The sequence below is a fragment of the Anthonomus grandis genome, chromosome 8 (assembly GCF_022605725.1).
Source record: "Anthonomus grandis grandis chromosome 8, icAntGran1.3, whole genome shotgun sequence".
NCBI classification, from domain to species: Eukaryota; Metazoa; Arthropoda; class Insecta; order Coleoptera; family Curculionidae; genus Anthonomus; species Anthonomus grandis.
Genome location: NC_065553.1, coordinates 12,601,766 through 12,621,918, shown reverse-complemented (window position 1 = coordinate 12,621,918; position 20,153 = coordinate 12,601,766). Strand labels below are relative to the sequence as shown.

General features: G+C 28.7%; 2 protein-coding genes and 1 non-coding gene across 3 annotated transcripts in view; 1 reads left to right on the top strand and 2 right to left on the bottom strand.

The window, feature by feature from the left end:
* Positions 1–1,121: 1,121 nt before the first annotated feature.
* The window catches only part of LOC126739796 (zinc finger Y-chromosomal protein-like), a 54,298-nt gene continuing 35,266 nt past the window's right edge, over positions 1,122–20,153 (bottom strand). The window contains exons 4-5 of the mRNA XM_050445612.1: positions 2,830–2,989; positions 1,122–1,529 (exon numbers count right to left, since the gene is read on the bottom strand). Coding sequence (XP_050301569.1) covers positions 1,342–1,529; positions 2,830–2,989 — 348 coding nt within the window. The 3' untranslated portion in view covers positions 1,122–1,341. The remainder of the gene's footprint in view (positions 1,530–2,829; positions 2,990–20,153) is intronic.
* LOC126739156 (uncharacterized) lies at positions 2,264–4,968 on the bottom strand. The gene is made up of 4 exons (XM_050444699.1): positions 3,685–4,968; positions 3,411–3,628; positions 2,830–2,989; positions 2,264–2,566 (listed from the first exon to the last, which is right to left on the bottom strand). The coding sequence occupies exons 2-4, from the start codon at positions 3,531–3,533 to the stop codon at positions 2,448–2,450; spliced, it is 402 nt and encodes a 133-aa protein (XP_050300656.1). The 5' UTR covers positions 3,534–3,628; positions 3,685–4,968; the 3' UTR covers positions 2,264–2,447.
* On the top strand, positions 6,497–6,578 carry Trnas-aga (transfer RNA serine (anticodon AGA)). Its single transcript has one exon. It is a non-coding gene; the product is annotated as a tRNA-Ser (tRNA).

The window sequence follows — 20,153 nt, the reverse complement described above, 5'->3', positions numbered from 1 at the left end:
TGTGGGGAGAGGCAGTAAGGACTGCCATTTATTTCACAAATAGGACTGAAACTAGGTGTTTGGATACTCAAAGAAGTCCTGCGAAAATATGGTACAACCAAAAGCCAAATTTAAATAAAATTAAGTTGTTTGGATGTTTGGTTTTTAATTTAGTGCCAAAGGAAGTTAGGACTTCAAAGTTGGACTCACATTATAAAAAACAAATAATGGTAGGTTATGCAGATAATGGCTATCGACTGTGGAATAAAACAGATAGAAAAATTGTTAATGCCAGGAATGTGATTTTTCATGAGAATCAAAGCATTAGTTTTAAAGAACTAAGGCTGGAAGAGCAGGAGTATGAGTCGGAGCAGGATTTAGAGAAGCAAAGAAGTGAAAATTAGGACAAAGCAAAGCAGGAAGAAAATTCTGAAGACAAGGAAGTGCCAGATATTCATGAGAATACAAGTATGCCTAGAAGAAGCTTAAGAATTAAGAAGACACCACAATACTTAGAAGACTATGACCTAACTGATTGTGAAGAAGATTTTAATTTGTTGGCAGCTCTATCAGCTGATTGTATAATGAATGATGTGCCTATGACGTACACTGAAGCAGTCAAGGATAGTGGGTGGAAGTGTGCCATAAAAGAAGAACTTGATGTAAGAATCCAAGAGAAGCAGGATATAGATGTAAAACATAATTTTGTTCGAAATAATGTTTTAAAGCAAAATGTCTTTTTAAATTATGTTTCAACTGAGAATCAGCAAGCTGATATATTTACCAAATCTCCGTCCAAAGGAAAATTTGTTAAGTTTAGACACTCTTTAAATATTACAAATGTCTATTAATTTGTTTACTACTATTTGCATTTTCTTTAGTATTACAGAATTGGGAGGGTGTGTAGATATTTATATACAATTCTGTATTTGTGCGTAGTGTGTTGTCTACCAACAATACAGTAAATATCGATCGGTCTGCCTCTATTAAAAACGCGTGGAAGTCCGAGGTTATGTTTTTAGTTTTTATCACGTTTTTGTATGTTCATCATTTTTCTGCCTTTTTTAAGATCAATAAATCTTTTGTAAAGTTTCTAGTGAGTTTCTGTACATTCAACACGAGAAAAAAGAAAAATCTTGATATTGGCATTAGATTAAAATAGGTTTATAAAACATAAACTGCATACTTGTTAATTCGCATAATAATATAAAAAAAATAAGTAAGTTAATTACATAAATATAATATTAATTTAAAAATAAATATATGATATCATTATTATAGAAAATACCATTATCTAATTTATCAAAAAATATATACATTTATATGTTTTAAATTTATGTAACTTATTATAAATAAATGTAACTAAGAGTAGATGATGTGTTTTACTTCCACGTGAGCCTTTAAGGTCTCTTTTCTGTGTGTTTTAAAACTGCAATATTCACAGTAAAATTGTTTTTCCTGTCCACATTCAAACTTTAAGTGTCTGGAGAGATGTCCCCTATTTTTGTATGCCCTGTCACAATTGAGGCACTTAAATCGACGCAGTTGCTCTAAAAATACAAATTATGTAAATCTCATTTTAATTACAATGGGAAGTGCTTATTTTTATCGTAAATTAGACTTGATATTGTTTTCTTTGGTATTATATATTAAAAAAGAATGGAAAAAGTTCTTGAAAAATATCTAACAATGACGCGATTTAATATGTTTTACCAAAGATGATTTTCGATGGGTTTTATGGGGGCACACAGTACATTTAAATGCGGGTTCTTTACGACACTCGTACGTTTCATGTCTTCTTAAGCTTCCCAGGTTTTTGTACCTTTTTCCGCAAGAACATATAAATAGTTGTCCTGAAACAAAGAACTCTAAGTTAAAATTTTAAGCTTATTAAGCGTTTTATAGATAAGATATGTTAACATAGTTGCCAAATAAAATTAGGTTTTGCGCAAGGGTAAGTATTTATCTTAAAAGACTTGGTGCTTTGGTACATGCGTTTTTGATGATCTCTCCTTGTCATTTAAATTTTTAGCGTGTAGGAAATGTACCTTGGGTTCTATACCTTTTTCCCCAATTCCAAGCGAAAGACATACCTTACAATCTAATTAAAAAACGCAGAAACAAATTTAATTTAAAAAATTATATATAATTTGAAATGAATAAAAAAATATTTTAACAACTTGCGAAACTAATTAATATAGTCTTATTATTTAATATTGCATTATAAATTATTTTTGACAAAAATGTCATGTAAGCTGTTTGAGTTAAAATGCATGAACCAGTCTTATTTTTAATAATTTTATTTATTTGATAGTAGTAAACTTTTAAGCATTTTCATCTTATAAGTAGTTTATATATTCATATGTCGTAACAATTTCGTTAAAAAAGAACAGTAATTTATTTTACAAGTAAAATTATGAACTAGAAAGTCATATTTAAGTCAGTTTTTTAAAACAAGAAAAGTAACACTAAACATAATTATTGTATTTATTTTCTCTAAGAAGACGCTGTTTCGCATGGCGTAGCCAGTCCATAACGACCATTTCGAACTCTTTTTTGGTGTAATTAAAACTCTGGTGTACAGTCGCTAAAAATTATGAAAAACAGTTATCTCATAAAAGAAATAAATAAATAAGCTTAATTTAAAAAACTAAATAGAGAAAGAAATTTAAAAAAAAATTAAGGATTAAATTTGAAAAAAAATTGTATAGGTAATAAAAAATATTTCTATTCGCGTTATCTAATGCAACAGAACCGTATTTGAAATTATAGAGCTCTGTTAAGAAAAGAATAAGGAAAAAATAGACTAGATATCGAATTTAACAAAAAAAAAACTAAAAATTTTCATACCAAACATGATGTCGAATTGCTTCAGTTTTCCAACTTCGTAGTTTCCTTTTCTACCTGTCCAGGAGCATATATCAGCAAGGGCATTTGAAAAATTTTGTTTTAATATTCTTATGACCATGTCTTTAGCATCATGTCCTCCGACAGTCTTTAGATGTCTAACCTGAAAAATGTTAAAAAAATATAATGGTTAAATATTGTTTTAACCATTATATTTTTCAACCATTTCATTTATTATATATTCAGTGTTGATACTTTTATTTAAATATTGCAAATGAACTGCTTCAATTTATCTTTTTTTATTAAAATTGTTGCAATGCTTTCACACACTGTCCATGAAAAAGGTAGGTAATGTATTGACAGGTTCACAACGTTTTATTTCAAATCAGTTTTAAATTAAGCTCTTGTTTATTTATTGGATTAATTTACAAACTGTTTTGAATGAAATTCTTTATATCGTTGTACATAGTTACAAAATTTTAAAAATATTTCATTCAAAATCATTATTATTTCATATCTAAATTGACTAAAAGGATCATGAAATTATATCTTTTACTTGAAATATTTCGAGTTTAAATACTTACAAAATTTTCGTTGCCCTCTGGAGTTGCAATATAATCCTCTAACTTCTCTATTTCCCACAAATTTTTCATAGGAAAATTTATATCTGGAAAAAACATTTCAGCTGGGACCTTAGGTTGGACCATAAAGTGACTTTTAAGACTCTTTAAATTATTATTAAATTTTCCCACAATCTGCAGGATTTTATCCAGTTTTTCATTAATTACTACTAGTCCTTTATCTAAAAAAATATATATATAGAAATCTAATTTAACTTCAGAACTTCCTAGAATTTACCTGAAGAAACAGTTTCTGGTATGCTTGGTATTCCTAAAAAAAGGATTAGGTTTATAAAAGAACATTTGTGCTATTTCTACAGATTTGTGTAGGACGCAGAAGTCAGCAAAATATTTTAAAATTACATAATTATCATGCATCAAAATAGCTAAACATTTAAAACTACTATTATGTATAATTCCCTCCCTTACATTAAGTTCAATTTTAGTACCATAACAAATTTAGAGAACAAATTAAGTGTATAAATTATGTAGGAAAAGACCCCATACAAGTAAAACAGTAACAAAAATTATAGAAAGTAAAAACAAACTAAGATATTATAAAAGTCGTAGAGTCTAGAAGTGAAACAATTTTAATTAATAAAGAAACTAAATAGAGGTTTTGATAAAGGAAGAGCTTTATTTCTAAATCGGAATGAGTATCTGTGACGCTATCTAAAGTCATGCATCAAAATCTGGATTAAGGTCAGTACATCTGAATAGGTAAACTCTTCTAATAAATGTGTCTTGTTTTAAATTTTATACTGTGGCACCATTTAAAACTAATGCTAATCTCTAGCCCAAAATGGAAACTATAAACAGGGTGACACATTGAAGCAATCTATCAAGATATACGGCTTTAAATGAAAAAATTTAAAAAAAATTCTCGAATCCGTATACTTTTGTTTTCTGGAAGACATATTTACCCATAATTTTCATCACTATAAGTTTAACCCTTTACCAGAAAAGGCATTAATCCTTATTTTACTAAATAGGAGGTATGTTGCAATACATCTTTTGAAAGCATAATTTTTTTTTAATTGCGATTTTTTAAATCTGTGCTATAGGTTTCTGTGAAACTGAATCTATCTCTAATATAAAATGTCAGAATTAACATATTTTCTGAGTGTTGCAGCCTTTAATTTGCAACTTCCTAAAATGGACTTTCATATCTCAAAGATACATCACATATTAAAAAGTAAATGTTTGACAACACTTCGTTATTAATAAGCTTGATGTGCCTTTTAATGATGCTTACGGTAGTTCTTTTAGTAGGTACTCCAATATTCTTACCTTGCCACAATATTAAAGTATCATCGGCAAATAGGGTGAAGGTAATAGAAATATTGATGTAAAAAAGGTTCCCTTAATGTAAAGTATAAAAGAATAGGACGCACAATTGAACCCCTATGACATGTGTCTAATTTCTTCTAATAAAAAGTTATTCAATGACTAAATAAAAAACTTACTGTTATTCTTAAATCTCTATTCAGACTTTTCTTTAAAACCTTTAAAATTGTAATCTCATATCTATATTACAGCATTTAAGTAAAGAGACAAAAATGATATAAATAAACATGAAGAAGCTTTATTTAAATTTATATACAAAACAGTCATGTTTAGGTCTTCAATTCAAAAACCTCTATTCTTAACGAACAAAATTTGAATTATTACATTGACAAATAACAATTAAACATGAACCCTAATCAAAATTCTCGATGCTTTTAATGTCAAAATTATTAAGGTATTTTGGTTTTAATTAAAGTTATACGTGCTATTTTGTGTTAATACATAGAAAAACAATTATTATTAATTTAAATCTAATAACAGTTCTTATACAATACGAACAATAATAGACGTAATGTAACACGCCTAACTCAAATAATTTCCTCAGAATTATTCCAATTTACATCAGACAATTGAAAACAAATGTGCTTATTGCTTAAATGTCTCTTTAAATTGCTCTTTCTATGGGATACAAAATTACATCCTTCTACGGTACAGGAAAATCCTGGACCCTTGCAGTCGTAATTTTTATGGCTTAAGTACGATGAATAAACACTGTATGCCTTGTTGCAAGATTGGCATTTATATTTTTTGAATTTACCTAAAAAATTAATGTATTAATATTGTTAGTAAACAATGTAATCTTATTCCGTTTTTAAAACAGATTTTTTCAGTTTTAACAATCGATTTGCAAGCGTTTTTTAGGGTACAATAAGCCTAAAGTATATTATACCATGATTCCTAAAATAAGATTTCGCACCTTTATTTAGCAGCCTTTTATTTAGCTTATCTGTCGCTTTATATTAAATTTAAATATTCCGCGTTTTTCTTGACGTGACTTCATCGATATTACAGTAACCTGCATTATGGTTTAATTATATTTATTTCTAAAATAATTCAAATGGCTGCAAAGGGTGCGCTGTGGTCGCGTCGCAAACGTGATGCCCTCTACGCATTTTCCCTTAGACGAGATAAAAAGAGTATATTTTATATTTATATATTTTTAATTTTTTTTTTCTCTTTTTATCTCGTCTAAGAATTTTGCCCACTTTAAGACATACATGGGAAAATATTACATTAAACTGAAATTTGTTTTTGTAGTTTTTCTAAAAATAATTTAATACATTCTGATTGTCAAACCAGGAAAAGAATAACTAAAATATGCAAGAACTGCAAGTGTCATATCCCTTGATCTTCTTGAACAGTTTTATGTATCCAAAGGTCTAAAAGATAGTTTTTCAACAAATTGCAACAATCATTTAAATAAATAATTTTTTTTATACAGATAATAACTTTTTTAAAAATCGTGTGCAATATGATGAAATTAACTAGAGCCTTTACTAAATATATATTAAAAATAGAAAAATACTGAAGGATTTTAATTCTTCTAATTTAGTTTAGTTACCCACTAGTTAACCTCGACTATTACTATACGATCATAGTTAGTTATTTTGACTTCAGTCTTTACTCCAGTAATATTCACAGTTATTAAATGAAATTATTTTCTCATTGGCTTGTATATCGGATAGCCGTAATCTACACCATAAGCAGTCGTGGCCGAGCGGTTAAGGCGTCTGACTAGAAATCAGATTCCCTCTGGGAGCGTAGGTTCGAATCCTACCGACTGCGATTTCTTTTTTGAACAAATATTTAATTATTTTAAACTTTATTGCATAATATATCTAAATATTGTTCCCTATTGTATATGTGATCGCTGTTGAAAAAAATTATATTAAGTTTGTTTTTTACAATAAATGAAATATAACAACAATAAAATAAAAAAGAACTGCAAAGAAGGCAAAGCATATTATAAATAATATGCTTTGCCTTGTAAATACCTATTTTCCTATTTTCTAAATAAATGACTTAACACCAAAAAAAGTAAATTTATATAAGCATATATAATTATGCATCAAGCATATACAATGAGCATTAAAAAAATACTAACCTATGCTATTCCCTAGTATGCCTTTTAATAAAAATCATCTAATACCAACTAAAAATATTACCAATTATAAAATATTCTTAAATGGCACTAAAAGGCACCAATATACAATAAATTAAGTTTTTGTCATTCGGAATAACGCAAGTGGTATACCGCACGACATCTCGAAGGCTATTTGAAAATCTTCTGGAACAGCGTTCTGGCGAGTATATAAGGAGCCGCATCACCGATAGTAGTCAGTGGATTCAGTGAAGTAAAATTTGGAATATTGGCGCGAAGTTTAACTAGATGTAAATAAATAAAGGAAAAATAATATATTATGCTAATAATGATAATATTCAAAATAATAGGCCTTTATTTTCACATAAGAAGTAATTTAACAGTAAGTAGGAAATGAGTAGTGTCATTTAATTTTATTTCACTTCTTAAAAATCACCCAATCTGTCTCAAAAATACATAAATAAATCACAAAAAAAGCAAATATAAAAACATTTTAAAAAAGGTAAGTATAACAAAAAATATAGGATAATTAATTAATTATTAAAAAGAAAATTAATTATTTGCATAGTTTAAAAAGTATCGTTAAACTCAGCACTTGATCCATTAAAAGATGCAGAATTGAAGTAAGATAATCTTTGAAGTAGGCTGACTCTGTGTGTTTAAAGTGCTCTGATTCAGTTAGTTCTGCTTGAATTCCATTATAACCCGGTGTTTTCATGATGTGGGTGATAAAAGCAAGACGATGGTATAGTTAATTCGATTTCGAAAAAATCATCAATTTTTAGTGAAAAAATTCGATAGTCCTAGACGTATCAAATCGATAGAGCTCGAAAACAAGAGCAGAAATAACTTTGTGAGTAAAATAATTAGGTAAAAGTTTAAATTATACGTAAAACTAATAATTATTTATATATGCAGTTTATTTGAAATATTATTAACCAATTTGATTTATATTTCATGTTCTATTAAAGTACGACTATTTAACAACCTATAATCAACCCTGTAATAATGGCATTGAGTAGTTGTACATCTATGTATTATTTCTATTTAGTGCTCACATACTCTTAAATGATTCAATAGACTAAAACGATACTTAAAAACTTTTTGGCAAGTTGAACAAATATGGCGACCACTTTTGTAGCATTCGACCCTAATATGGCGTCGTAAAGTATCCGCTCTTTTGTAATTTTTAAGACACTGTGGACATTGAAATAAGGTTTGTGGACCTACAAAAATATCTTTTATTATATAACTTATTTTATTTTTGATGATTTTTTGTTTGATTTTCACGAAAAATTAAACACTTTTGATTTTATTGATTAAACTGATAGCAACTTAACAAAATTGTTCATAAGATTTAGTTTAATTTTAGTTAAACAAAAAACCTCAAGTCGTCTAAAATTTATAATATTTATATTGATGGTGTCCTACTATTAAAATAGCAAGTATCAAATTTTACGTAAAATTCCTTCTCCTTATCCAAAGTTTATAATATATATAAATCCCATTTAAAATATATTATATAAAGTTACAAAAATAAAATAAGTTAAAAAAGTCAAAAGAGTTCATTCCTGTTGGTGAGCTGGATTAATCACAAAAATTCTAATTTAAATAATTTTTCAATTTTCATGAAGTGTTTTAATGTGACGAGCTAACGTAACCTTCTGTTTTCCAGCATAGTTACACAAATGACAGTGAAACTGTTTTTCCATCCCACATTCGTACTTCAAATGTTTTGTCAACGATGTTTTGTGTTTGTATTTTTTTTCGCACTTTGTACAATAATAATATTTCCATCCTAAAAAAAATATATATATATAAATTATATATATAACATTAAATTAAAAGATATAAGTAGATTTCAATATTTTTAATATGCTTGCTAATAACAACAAACACTATTATAATTGTTACCCTATATATTTATTCTTTTATACAAAAAAGTCAACGCATCATAATCTATGGAATGTTAGGCGAAAAGTTTAGGGAACAAAAAGAGTTATATATTTAAGAAAGGCAAATTTATTATAAAAATGTAAATAATAAATTTTTATATAATTGCTTTATATTGAGATATATAAGATGCACAATTTAAGTGGCTTCTCTATTTACTTCATTAAATTTATGATTTCTGCCATTTAGTAAGCTATAAACTCTGGGTTGTACAAAAAAAAAAGACGACAACAAAACACGTTGAACAAGAAGATCGGATTTAGTGCAGCACTGTATTAATGCTGGAGACCATAGTCCAATAAAACAAGCACCTATTTTTTTTTATAGGAGAATCCTATCAGCAAAGCAAGCAAAATTCCTTTTAATGCTTCAAGAAATCAAGGCACAAATACACAAGTAATGATAAGATTCAGCCTTTGGACCACTACTTTTATATCAATAGAGAAAAAGATGGATCTACCAGATTTCGTGTTGACTATTGGCGTCTCAATGATATGCTCAAGAAGCAATGTTCTTCTCTATAACCATTTGACGATATTCTGGACACACTTTAAGGTCAACTACAATGCTTCTCAACTTTGGATTTAAAGGATTTATTTACTTTGTGTTCTTAGTATATTAGTACTGACATTATGCTTCAAAAAGGTCAATTTTTTTTTTATTTGTATACAATTAATTAATTTTTTATAATCAAACTTAAACTTTTTAAGTTATCCGCGTCCAAGTTCAGATGTATGGAATGTTTTACTTTTCCCAACCTCCTTCCAATTAAATTCAAATATCTCTAAAAACCACTGAAGGAAAAAATATGAAATAAACTGCGTTAGATTCACAATCTACAAATTTGTTTAAGGCGTAAAGCAACAAAAATTATTCTTTCCGAGTTATCATAGTTAAAGTCCAGTTGACTTTTCAAGAAATATTTTTCCAACCTTCTCCAACTTAAACCTAAATAACTCAAAACCGCTTACGAAAACATAATAAAATATATTGCTTTAGATTCATAAGAGAATGCCCTACAAATATTACTCAGGGTACAAAGCAATACAATTTTAATTTCCAAGTTATCCCAGCCCAAGTTCAGTTAGTAGACTAAGGAATATTTCACTTTTCCCAACCTCCTCCCAAACTCAAATACCTCAAAGGCGACAATAAAAAAATATGAAACAAATTGCGTTAGATTTATAGGAGAATACCTTACAAATATTTTTCAGGAGACAAACCAATTAAACTCAAACTTTCCATGTTATTTGAGTCCAAGTCCACTTTACCAACAGCTTAAGTTTCACTTTTCCCAACCTACTCCCACTTAAACTCAAATATCTTAAAAACCTAATCTAGTTTTTAATTATCAAATATACTGGGATACTTTTCTTTATTTGTTTCTGTTGGATTATTGATCGACTATTGATGAAAACAGGAGAAGTTTTGGACTCAAAAAGTGCTCGAATAGAAGCAGATTCATGTAAGTTCGACCATACAATTACCAACCCTGAATTATGCAGTTTTGCATGAGGTAACTCGCATCTTAAAGAATCCAAGTACAGATATATAGATATATAGAGTCACAGCTTTAAAAAATCGCCTTCTAGAATAACATGGCATTAGTATAGACGAAAAAATGGGGCTCATGGTGTTTACCTTAAGTGATCATAAGCCTAGCCAACTTCTTCACTGTATGCAAACCGTCGCTGCCAACAACATTATTTCTCATGACCGTTAATAAGAAACCTGAATCACATAAAGTAGTACCCGAGTAAAATGACCAAGTAAATAGACGGTCTAGTAATGTAAAATCTGCTGAGATAGCTTAACAACCTAGACTTCCTCTTCTCTATTAAGATAGCTCGACTAGACTAGTTCGTTTCCAATGGATACCGCCATTTCCAGATGAAGGCTGCATTCACCGAAGATCCAGATTCCAACTCCTACAGATGCAGGAACCCCTAGAAAAGAACACTTTCGTCCGACAGGAATTATCCAGCTCTTCGGAATCGGGACCAAGTTGCCTCTGTAGTTCACATAGAGATGTCTATGGCTCGATATTTTGAAGAAGAATTGTACGCTGCAAAATTCATTTTACATCGTTCATGCATGGTTCTATCTAGGCATATGCCACAAATTACAATTTGTCCTCTGTATGTTTTCGCTATAAAATAAGTAATCTGATATTTATTTCTTCTTTGTTTTACAATTTTTAAGGTTTGTTGACAAGGGTTCCGGAAAACGGATGCTTTTTAACCGACAAGGAAAAAGCGCCGGAGAAAGTGCTTTTTTAATACAATATTCATAAGATTTTTAAACAAATTTATTATTTTTTATTGTACTCGTAAATAATGAACATCCATTAAATAAAATCTAATCTATGTGACGAACTTGCATATGCCTTGTTAAGTTCCCTCTGAGTTTTGCTTTGTATGTGCAGTCCTTAAAAGTACAAGGAAATTGAGGTTCCTTATCTCCGCACAGATACTTTTGATGTCTCAGTAGACCCCTACGCCATCTGTAGGTTTTCAAGCAAATAGGGCAAGTGTGACTAGTCTTCGATTTATCGACATCTACTAAAATAGTCATTTGTCAAATAGCCATATTTATTTTAATAAAAAAAAAACATTTTGGTCTTTTCAGTTAAATATTTTTTTTCTTAATTAACATATATTGGGCATAAAATAAAACAATGTTTCTGATTCATTAGACCAATTTTTTTAATATTTGACACCTATTTAATAGAAGCTTGTATGCATGGCTTTAATGTGTTTCCTTAAATTCCCTTTTAGGCTTGCCTTGTGCATGCAGCCCCTAAAAGGGCAAGAAAATTGAGGTTCTTTATCTACACACATGTATTTTTTATGTTGAAGCAGTCCTCTACGCCACTTGTAGGTTTTGAAGCAAACGTCGCAAATGTGGCAGTTTGGATCATTAAAATCTGCAAAATGTTTAGTTTATATCAGTTTAGGAATGTGAGCTGTCGGTTTTTATTAAATGAGTAGTAAAATTCAGAATATTTATCAGAATTAAGAACTAGAGGAAAAAGTAAAAAATAGAGCAAAGAAGTAGGAAGTCTTTTTGGTGTTCTAGGTAAGATCTAGATCAGATTATATCTGCCGGTTATTAAATTATAGTAAGTAAAAGGCTTAAAGTTCTGTTTGATTCAGCAAAAAAGCCAATGACTTGACAATGGCCATCAAATCAATATGTTTAGCAAAATCTCTATATTCATTAAAATACAAGGCGATAATTAATTTTAGTCTAACGTTTTAGAAAATAAAATCCGCCTTTGAAGAATTTGCTTAAAATGGTTATCACTAGTTTCGTTTACACAAACTGTCACTTGACGTATTCATTATTTTGGATTTTATCATTTATTTCATTTGCTCGGAATACGTAAAGATAGATGAAGACCTAATTGTTTACGATCAATTTTTTAGTGAAAATGGCAAACTAGATTAGAACTGAAAACTCTTAAAGTGTCTCAAAACACTTTTTTATTTAGGATATGCTGTAACTTAATTGCGTCGGTCTCTTTATACTAATTTTGGTGCATAACTTTTTCATTCATTTTTTCCGTGAAACAGGTTCCTAAATTTCGTCGTTATCTTGAATTAAACATTCTACATATGTACCTTTAAACTGTAATTGCAATTTTGGAATTTTAATCTCCTTCTTAGGAACTTGACACCTGTAGGATATTAAATTGGTATACTTAAAGTATGTATTTTAATTTACATCCTTACAAGGTGCTATTGGCTCTAAAACTAAAGTTACTTAATCATAAAAAGCATTGTTTGCAGTAGAAACTATGGCGTCAATATGCATTTTTTTGAATAGAACACCCTGTATATTATAACGTTTTACAATTCTATGATATGAGTACTTTTTTATAGCAAACCATATGCCTGAAGTCAATGGCTTGTCAAATATGACGTAACAGACTATCGAAACATGAAATCTAAACATATTCCATTTATTCTAGATTTGTTGCAACAAGTGTTTAATTTGAAATTGGAAAGTTAGTAGGGGAAGTCTTTTCTTCACAAATAAAACGCTAATCCTCTAATTTCAGAAGTGATGCATTTCGGCAAGTGTTCTTGCCATCATCAGACTTAACACATACACAAATTCTAAACAATAACGTTATTAAAATTTGTGAAATTCTAATAACTTTTTTTAACTTTAAAACGCTAATCCTCTAATTTCACTCCTGAAATTAGAGGATTAGCGTTTTATTTGTGAAGAAAAGACTTCCCCTACTAACTTTTCAATTTTATATTGACTCCACTTCAGAATGGACTTCTCTCTTAATATAGTGTTTAATTTGTTATCCACTTGATTCCATGCATCCTTTGCGATAAAAATTTGGGTTACAGGGTATTGGTCACAGGGTATTTTGTCTCAAGTAAAAACTATGACGCCAACATTGAGTGGCCACCAAGATCACCGGATATAACCCCATTAGATTTTTTTATAAAGCAATTTAAAGTCCAAAGTTTATGTAAACAGACTAAATAATGTTGATGATTCAAAGCAAAGCATTCGACAAGAAATTAGACTAATCGATTCGCAAGTGATTGAAAATGTGCAATTGGAAGTTATTGATCGTTTTCAAAAATGCATTGAAGTAAATGGAGAACAAATTGCACATCAGTTGCAATAAAAATAGGGTACATTTTTATTTTTTAATGTTTTATATTTCGTTAGTCTATTAGGTCAAATTTGATAAACCGCTGACTTTACGTATGTGGTATGCTATACAAAAAGTATTCAGAATATATTACAAAATTGTACCCTGTATAAAAAATTTTTATTCCAAAAAATGCGCAAAAGACAACGATAACAGACGTGTTAAAAAAACTGAATTTTAAATGAATTTGTTCCTTTGATTGCGGATGCACTGTATAAAAAAAGTTGGCCATTAAAATAATAATAAATGATTTGCATCCACAAAAAGGCACTACCTGAAATAATTAAAAAATTATATTGCGATGACTAGCAAAAGATATTAAGAGAGTATAGCGGATTTTGGTTGTCACAGTTAAAAAAATGTTAAAAAAGTTAAAAAAACTTGTGTTTTTAATAAAAAAGTAGCAATTGTAGTACAAGAGTAAAAACGAATTATACCAATGCGACCAAGGAGACGTCCAAATCATTTGCAAAAATGATAAACATTATAATATCTCATCACAGACTAAAAAAAGTATATAGACAAATAAAACATTGAAACCGTCGACTTATTAAAAGTTTGCTGAAAGATTGATTTTTCTTGATGCGGGAAATCCAAATAAAAATAAACAGTTTTAAGCAGATGCTTACCTTTAGATTATTTTTAAGGTTACTAATTCTACTAATTATGCGGACAAATAATTGAGAAAAAAGTTTTAAACAAAGAATTATGTAGATCAATAATAAGAGATAAATATTATGTACTAAACACAAATATTTTGTTAATTAAGTACTATTTACAGAAAGCTATTCTTATTAAAAAACCCTGGTATTACAATATTGATTGTCTAAATATAAATACAAAATAATTGCACTGTAAGTCGAATACACTAATTTTCGTGCTTGTGCTAATTTCTTGAAGTTTTATGTATTGTTAAAATATGTTTTTTAACAATTTTTTAATTTGTCCTTATCCTGTTAAGATGTTTAATTTTATTAATTTTGAATATCATAGTCAACACTTTTTATTGAAGGACTTAGTAAATAGCGTTTTAGAGCTAAACATTTTTTTTTCTCATACTATCATTAACTATTATCCCATTAGATGCAGGTTTGACTCTTAATAAAAAAACAGCGCATTTTTTTGAGTAAGTTTTACTAAATAAATATATTATAACACATAAATCCTAAAAATTATAGTAACTAGTAAAAGGTGGAACACTTTGCATAATGCCTCTTCATATTGGAATTCTGATGAAATTCTCTTCCACATATTTTGCATTTAAATTGAGGCACTTTACCACATTCGTACTTGAGATGGCTGTTAAGAGTGCCTTTGTTTTTGTAATGCTTTAAGCATTTTTCACATTGAAACATATGACCTAAAAAGATGTAAGTAGTTGGTATTATTATAAGGTTTGTAATTCAGGAAAACTGATCAAGTTTAAAATTTAGTAGCTTAATTCATTAGTAAATTAAATAAGCATTTTAAAAATATAAGATTCTCGAAGAAAACGAAATAATCATGATATTAAAGTATAAATCAATATACCATTGATAAATTTTTTTTGCATTCTGTCCAAGTAGCATGTACCACTACCTGGCATTTTTTATATATAGAATAGACCAGGCTTCTGAAGAGTTTTTAAATAAATTTACGACGATTCTAACTTCGTCATTAATTGATAATAAACAGTTTCATATGAAAATCCATTTTAATAGCTAAGATACGTCAAAGTTAATAAATTTAAGGCTATAATCCTAGAAGTAGAAGTTGGCCTTAAGTCCTAAGGATATTAATTTAGGCATGTTTTTTAGTAATCTTAAATCTGGTAACAAATGTTCTTCATACATATACATATATTTGCTTCAATTAGAAACAAATAGGGAAAATGAACTTTTATCATGATTTCGTCACTTCAGAGAATGGTATTTAAATAATATTAACATTATAAATAATTTCTCAACAGTTTTCTACTACTGTATATCTCTGCCTAAAAGGTACAATAGTGAATGTGGTAAGATTGTTGACATTTAGAATAAGTTAATTGCTTTTAATTACTTTAGTCGAAAAAAGACGATGATAAATTAAATAAATATTTTATTTAGAAACAAGTATATAACATAACAATAAATATAATTTTTCAAGATATAATAGTGAAATTTAAAACAAATATTTCGTTTCAACCCTACATATCATTTTTTAAATAATAAAAATATTTTTTCTTTTAAATTATAAACACCCAAATATTTAACAAATATTTCTAATAGAATTTTTAGTTAATACCTAATTTTATGTATCGACAACGTATGCCGTTTTAAATCACTTATTCTTGAGGTAAAATAGTTACATCCATTAACAAAGCAAAACAGTTTCGCAGCTCTATGCTTTGTGTAAATGTGGCCCTCTAGTAATCTCTTTTTTCTGTAAGATTTATCGCATTGTGTACATTTATATTCGACTAAAATGGAAAAAAGATGTTATAATTAATTAGTGAAAATTCGAATTTATTATTCCAGTTTAATATTTTCAGAATTTAACCTAATTAAAAAATAAAGTTAGTTGATCTAACATTTAAAAAAAAATTATTTCGATCAGCGTGGATTTTTCTCAAGCACTTAATAAAATTTGCTATAAATTGCTTTTAGCTAGACGAAAGTTCTATAAATTTTGTGTAGCTGCATTATAGCTGATAAAGTACACGCACCTAAGTGGTAAGATTTTAACAGCTAATTTGCATTCTTCTTTTGTTTCTACAGAAGTGCTACAGAATTCTTTCTAATTTATACTTCTGTCAAAAGTCAAATTTCCACAGATTCATGGATACACTGATAGGCTTTATATCGTGCTTCTTAAAGATAACTTGTCTTGTTAAAAAATTGGTTTAAAAATGTTTTTCATGCATAAATAAATTGTATGATTTGTATCTCAAGCACAACATTAAATCAAAAAAACTTTTCAACTAATTAAAATTATAAAACTTGGTATTTGTTTATAGGGTTATCCAAACGGATAAACCAAGTTATATACAAAATTAAATTATTTGCTTTCCTGAAGCACTTGCCCTTTAGAACTAACATATTTAAGAAATAATTTACTTATGCAACAATCAACGCTTACAATTAAGTTCCACAAAAATTTAAAAATATTAAACGAAGGTGGGGAGCAAGTAGATCAGAACAGAATCCTCTAAACTGTTATATATATTTTGATTATATGGATTTTTTTTCTTAATTTTTTATTGTCTTTTTTCTTTTTATTTCTATTTAGTTTTAGTCAGCAGGATAAGTGGGGTTCAGTAGAGTAGCTGCCTTTAGCTAGATTGTGCCTTACTTTTATGGAAATTACTTTGAGAGATGATTAAATTTATACAAAATATTGTAAATTCATGAAATATAAGACATTTATTATTATTATTATTATTACTAAATAGCTTCAGACTTCAAATAGGCAAATTGAACATAGTGGAACAAGAACTAATCAGAGAAAATCTAAACATATGCGGAATATTGACGACGCATTAAAACTTTAAGGGATATTAAGAAATAAACGAGCATATAGTTTACATATCAGGAGCCAACGTAACAGGGAGAAACGGAGTTACGTTTTTAATATCAACAGGACTATCGAAGTACGTAGAAACATAAACCCCAATATGCAACCGTATAATTTAAATAACGCTACTGGCTAAACCTACGAAACTTCATATACTACAAGTATACATGTCTACCATAGATATGAAATTAGACATGAGACAGATTATGAAATTTAAACATGTTAAAATATGTTAAAATTAAAATTTAAACATTAAGAACACAAATTTCCACGAAGACTCGCCACGTGTACTCCGTTTAATAAGTAGCATAAAAATCAAATAGAATACGTGATTATACAAACAAGATGAAGGACCTAAACATCCTAATTAGGTCAGACCTTAAACATGCTTGACTAATGCATGAGTTCAAGACCGACCTCTACGCCTTATTAAAACCTAAAGCAGAAGAACAATTTCTTCAGGAATTAGGGACAAGCAAAAAACCATACACCTTCGAAGGGTCAAATCAAATTATACAGGAAACAAAAACATGGATCACGAAAGCAACAGCGAGATGAAAACAAGAGAGATAACAGATATATAAAATAGAACTACTAGATAATTAAGGAAACTATACGGAAGATATGATATTGGTAGAGCAAAAACACTTGAAGCTCGTTTTTGTGATAAACTCTCTTTATTTTACAAAAAGTTTAAGATAGAGAGATTTGCAAATAGAGAAAAGGTAGATTTATATGATTGCTTCAAATTGTGCCTCAGAAATTCTGAACGAGCCAGGGAAATATATAATGAGCGCTTTTTAGAAAGACGATAACCAGGTTTAGTGACTTTTAGTAGATTGCGGGATAATTTATTGAAGTATGGTTCATTTAACAAGCCCAACAAAAATAGCTACGAAAATTTAGAAAATTTGGTACTCCAAAGTGTCCTCGAAAATCCACGCACATCGCTTCAGCAAATCGAAGCTAATCTGGAAGTATCTAAAACGAGTTCAACCAACGAGTTCTCAAAAAGTTTAAATAATGCCCATATCATGAGCACATTAGTCAGGGACTTCAAGAAGGAGACTTAGATGACGCCTCAGCAAATGCCAGGGATCTCCTAGATTTCCCTTAAAAGTAGACAAAAGCAAGTTTACAAATTGTGATGTCTTTAACATATATGTCATAATAATATTTGTTGGGTCGATGAAAATCCATTTAGAAACCGCAAAGTTCACCATCAAACAAGATGGGGATTTAATGTTTGGATAGGTATTTTAAATGGACATGTTTTATTTAACATTTTTAATGACGACCTAACAGGACCAAGATGCTTAGAAATGTTGAAAAATTTCGTGGGTTCCAGTTTAGAAGAGTTGCCTCTGCACACAATTCTGCCATTATTTCTAATTACCTAAATAAACAATAGAAATTAATTGGATAGAAAATCGAGGTCCTATTGCGTGGCCTGCCCGCTCACCTGATTTGACGCCCCTTGAGTTTTGTATATGGGAATACCTAAAAGATGAAGTGTATTACACTAATCATACTAGAGTGGAAAGACTTGAAGTAGCCGTTCGACAAGCAATTCAATAAATACCACGACAAATTATCAAAAATGCTTCTTTGGCAATGGTTGAGATGCAAAATAATAGATCCAAGTTTTTTAATTAACAGGATATATTAAATAATATTTACAATAAAATACAAATGAAGAGAGATCAAATATAAACTTAAAAACAAACTCTCAAAATTGTTCAATTTTACTAAAGTTCTTCAGATATTTTATGCTTCAAAAGATGTCGCTTAAGGTTTGAGGTCATATAAGTTTTATAATTGCAATAGTTACAGAACAGCGAAGGGCTCTTCCCACAAAAGAGTCTTCGATGAGTGTTATACGATCCTCTTTTATAGTAAACTTTATTACATATATGGCAAACGAATGCTGAATCTTCTAAAAAAGAATAATGTAATAAATATTATTTTACTATAAAATTATATTTACAAGAATAAATGATATATAAGGTGGTCCAAACTTAAGAGTTATAACTTTAAGAGATCATTGTTTGATAATTGACCTGATATTCGACATATATCAGTGTTTAAAACATGTTTTTCTTTCAGTAAAAACAGATCTTGATATTCTCAGAGATAATGCACAGTTTAATTTACTTTCGTGAGGATCAAAACAAGGAAAAAATTGCAAATAAAAAATTCTAAGATCGCTTCCTCTATTTATTAGCAAAAGATACTAAATAATAGTTTTACATGGCTAATAGTATTTATTTTCTTCAAAATTAATATTTATTAAATATTCTACATACTAGCTACTATGTTAAGCTTTTTTCATAAGGTCATTCAAGGCCTTTTGATCCAAAATATTCCCATGAACTCTAAGGTAATGTTTCTTCAAATTTCCTTTTAATTTTACTTTTAATAAGCAAAGAGCGCAACTGAATTGAGGGGGTTTGCCGCATTCGTACTTTTGATGGGAATAGAGGCCGAGTTTATTCTGGTAAGATTTTGAGCATTTTAGGCATTTGTGCAGTTTATCTGAAAAAAATTATACACATTAATAAATATTTAAGGCTAAAAAACACGTTAAGCAAATCTAGATAAATTAATTTTTTTCAATATCAATTATTTCATTATAATATTTGTACAATTTCATATCATTTTTATGTTTGACCTGAAAATATTATATTAAATTCATGATATAATTATGAATAAAATAATTTAAAAATTTACTGGGATTATCTTTTTAGTATGAATATAAAATATTGTAAACTTTAATGGATTACAGTATCCACTTTGGTAAAATAATTAGCGGCTGTTAGCGTCATTTTCTTCAAGGGACACTTCCTAAAGCAAGAAATATAACTAAGGATCTAAAACACATTGCACAATTAAATTGACAACGTCTAGAAACCAAAAAGGAGGTCTAGAATAAGACTAAGGAGCTAAAACCATTTAAATAAAGAGAAATAAAAATAGATAACAATGTTCAACAGAAAAAAAAAGAAAAGAAAGAGACTTAACAAGTAATCTATGGATGATTTTTCGATGTACTACGAAATGATCTGCAGGTAATTTACATAAAACAAAGTCG

What these genes read in the sequence shown, in the direction of transcription:
- LOC126739156 (XM_050444699.1), bottom strand. Translation starts at nt 3,533, where the DNA reads ATGGTCCAACCTAAGGTCCCAGCTGAAATGTTTTTTCCAGATATAAAT. An exon ending in CAGAGGGCAACGAAAATTTT is followed by an intron (nt 2,990 to 3,410) that starts GTAAGTATTTAA and finishes AACATTTTTCAG; the next exon opens with GTTAGACATCTAAAGACTGT. An exon ending in GCAATTCGACATCATGTTTG is followed by an intron (nt 2,567 to 2,829) that starts GTATGAAAATTT and finishes CATAATTTTTAG; the next exon opens with CGACTGTACACCAGAGTTTT.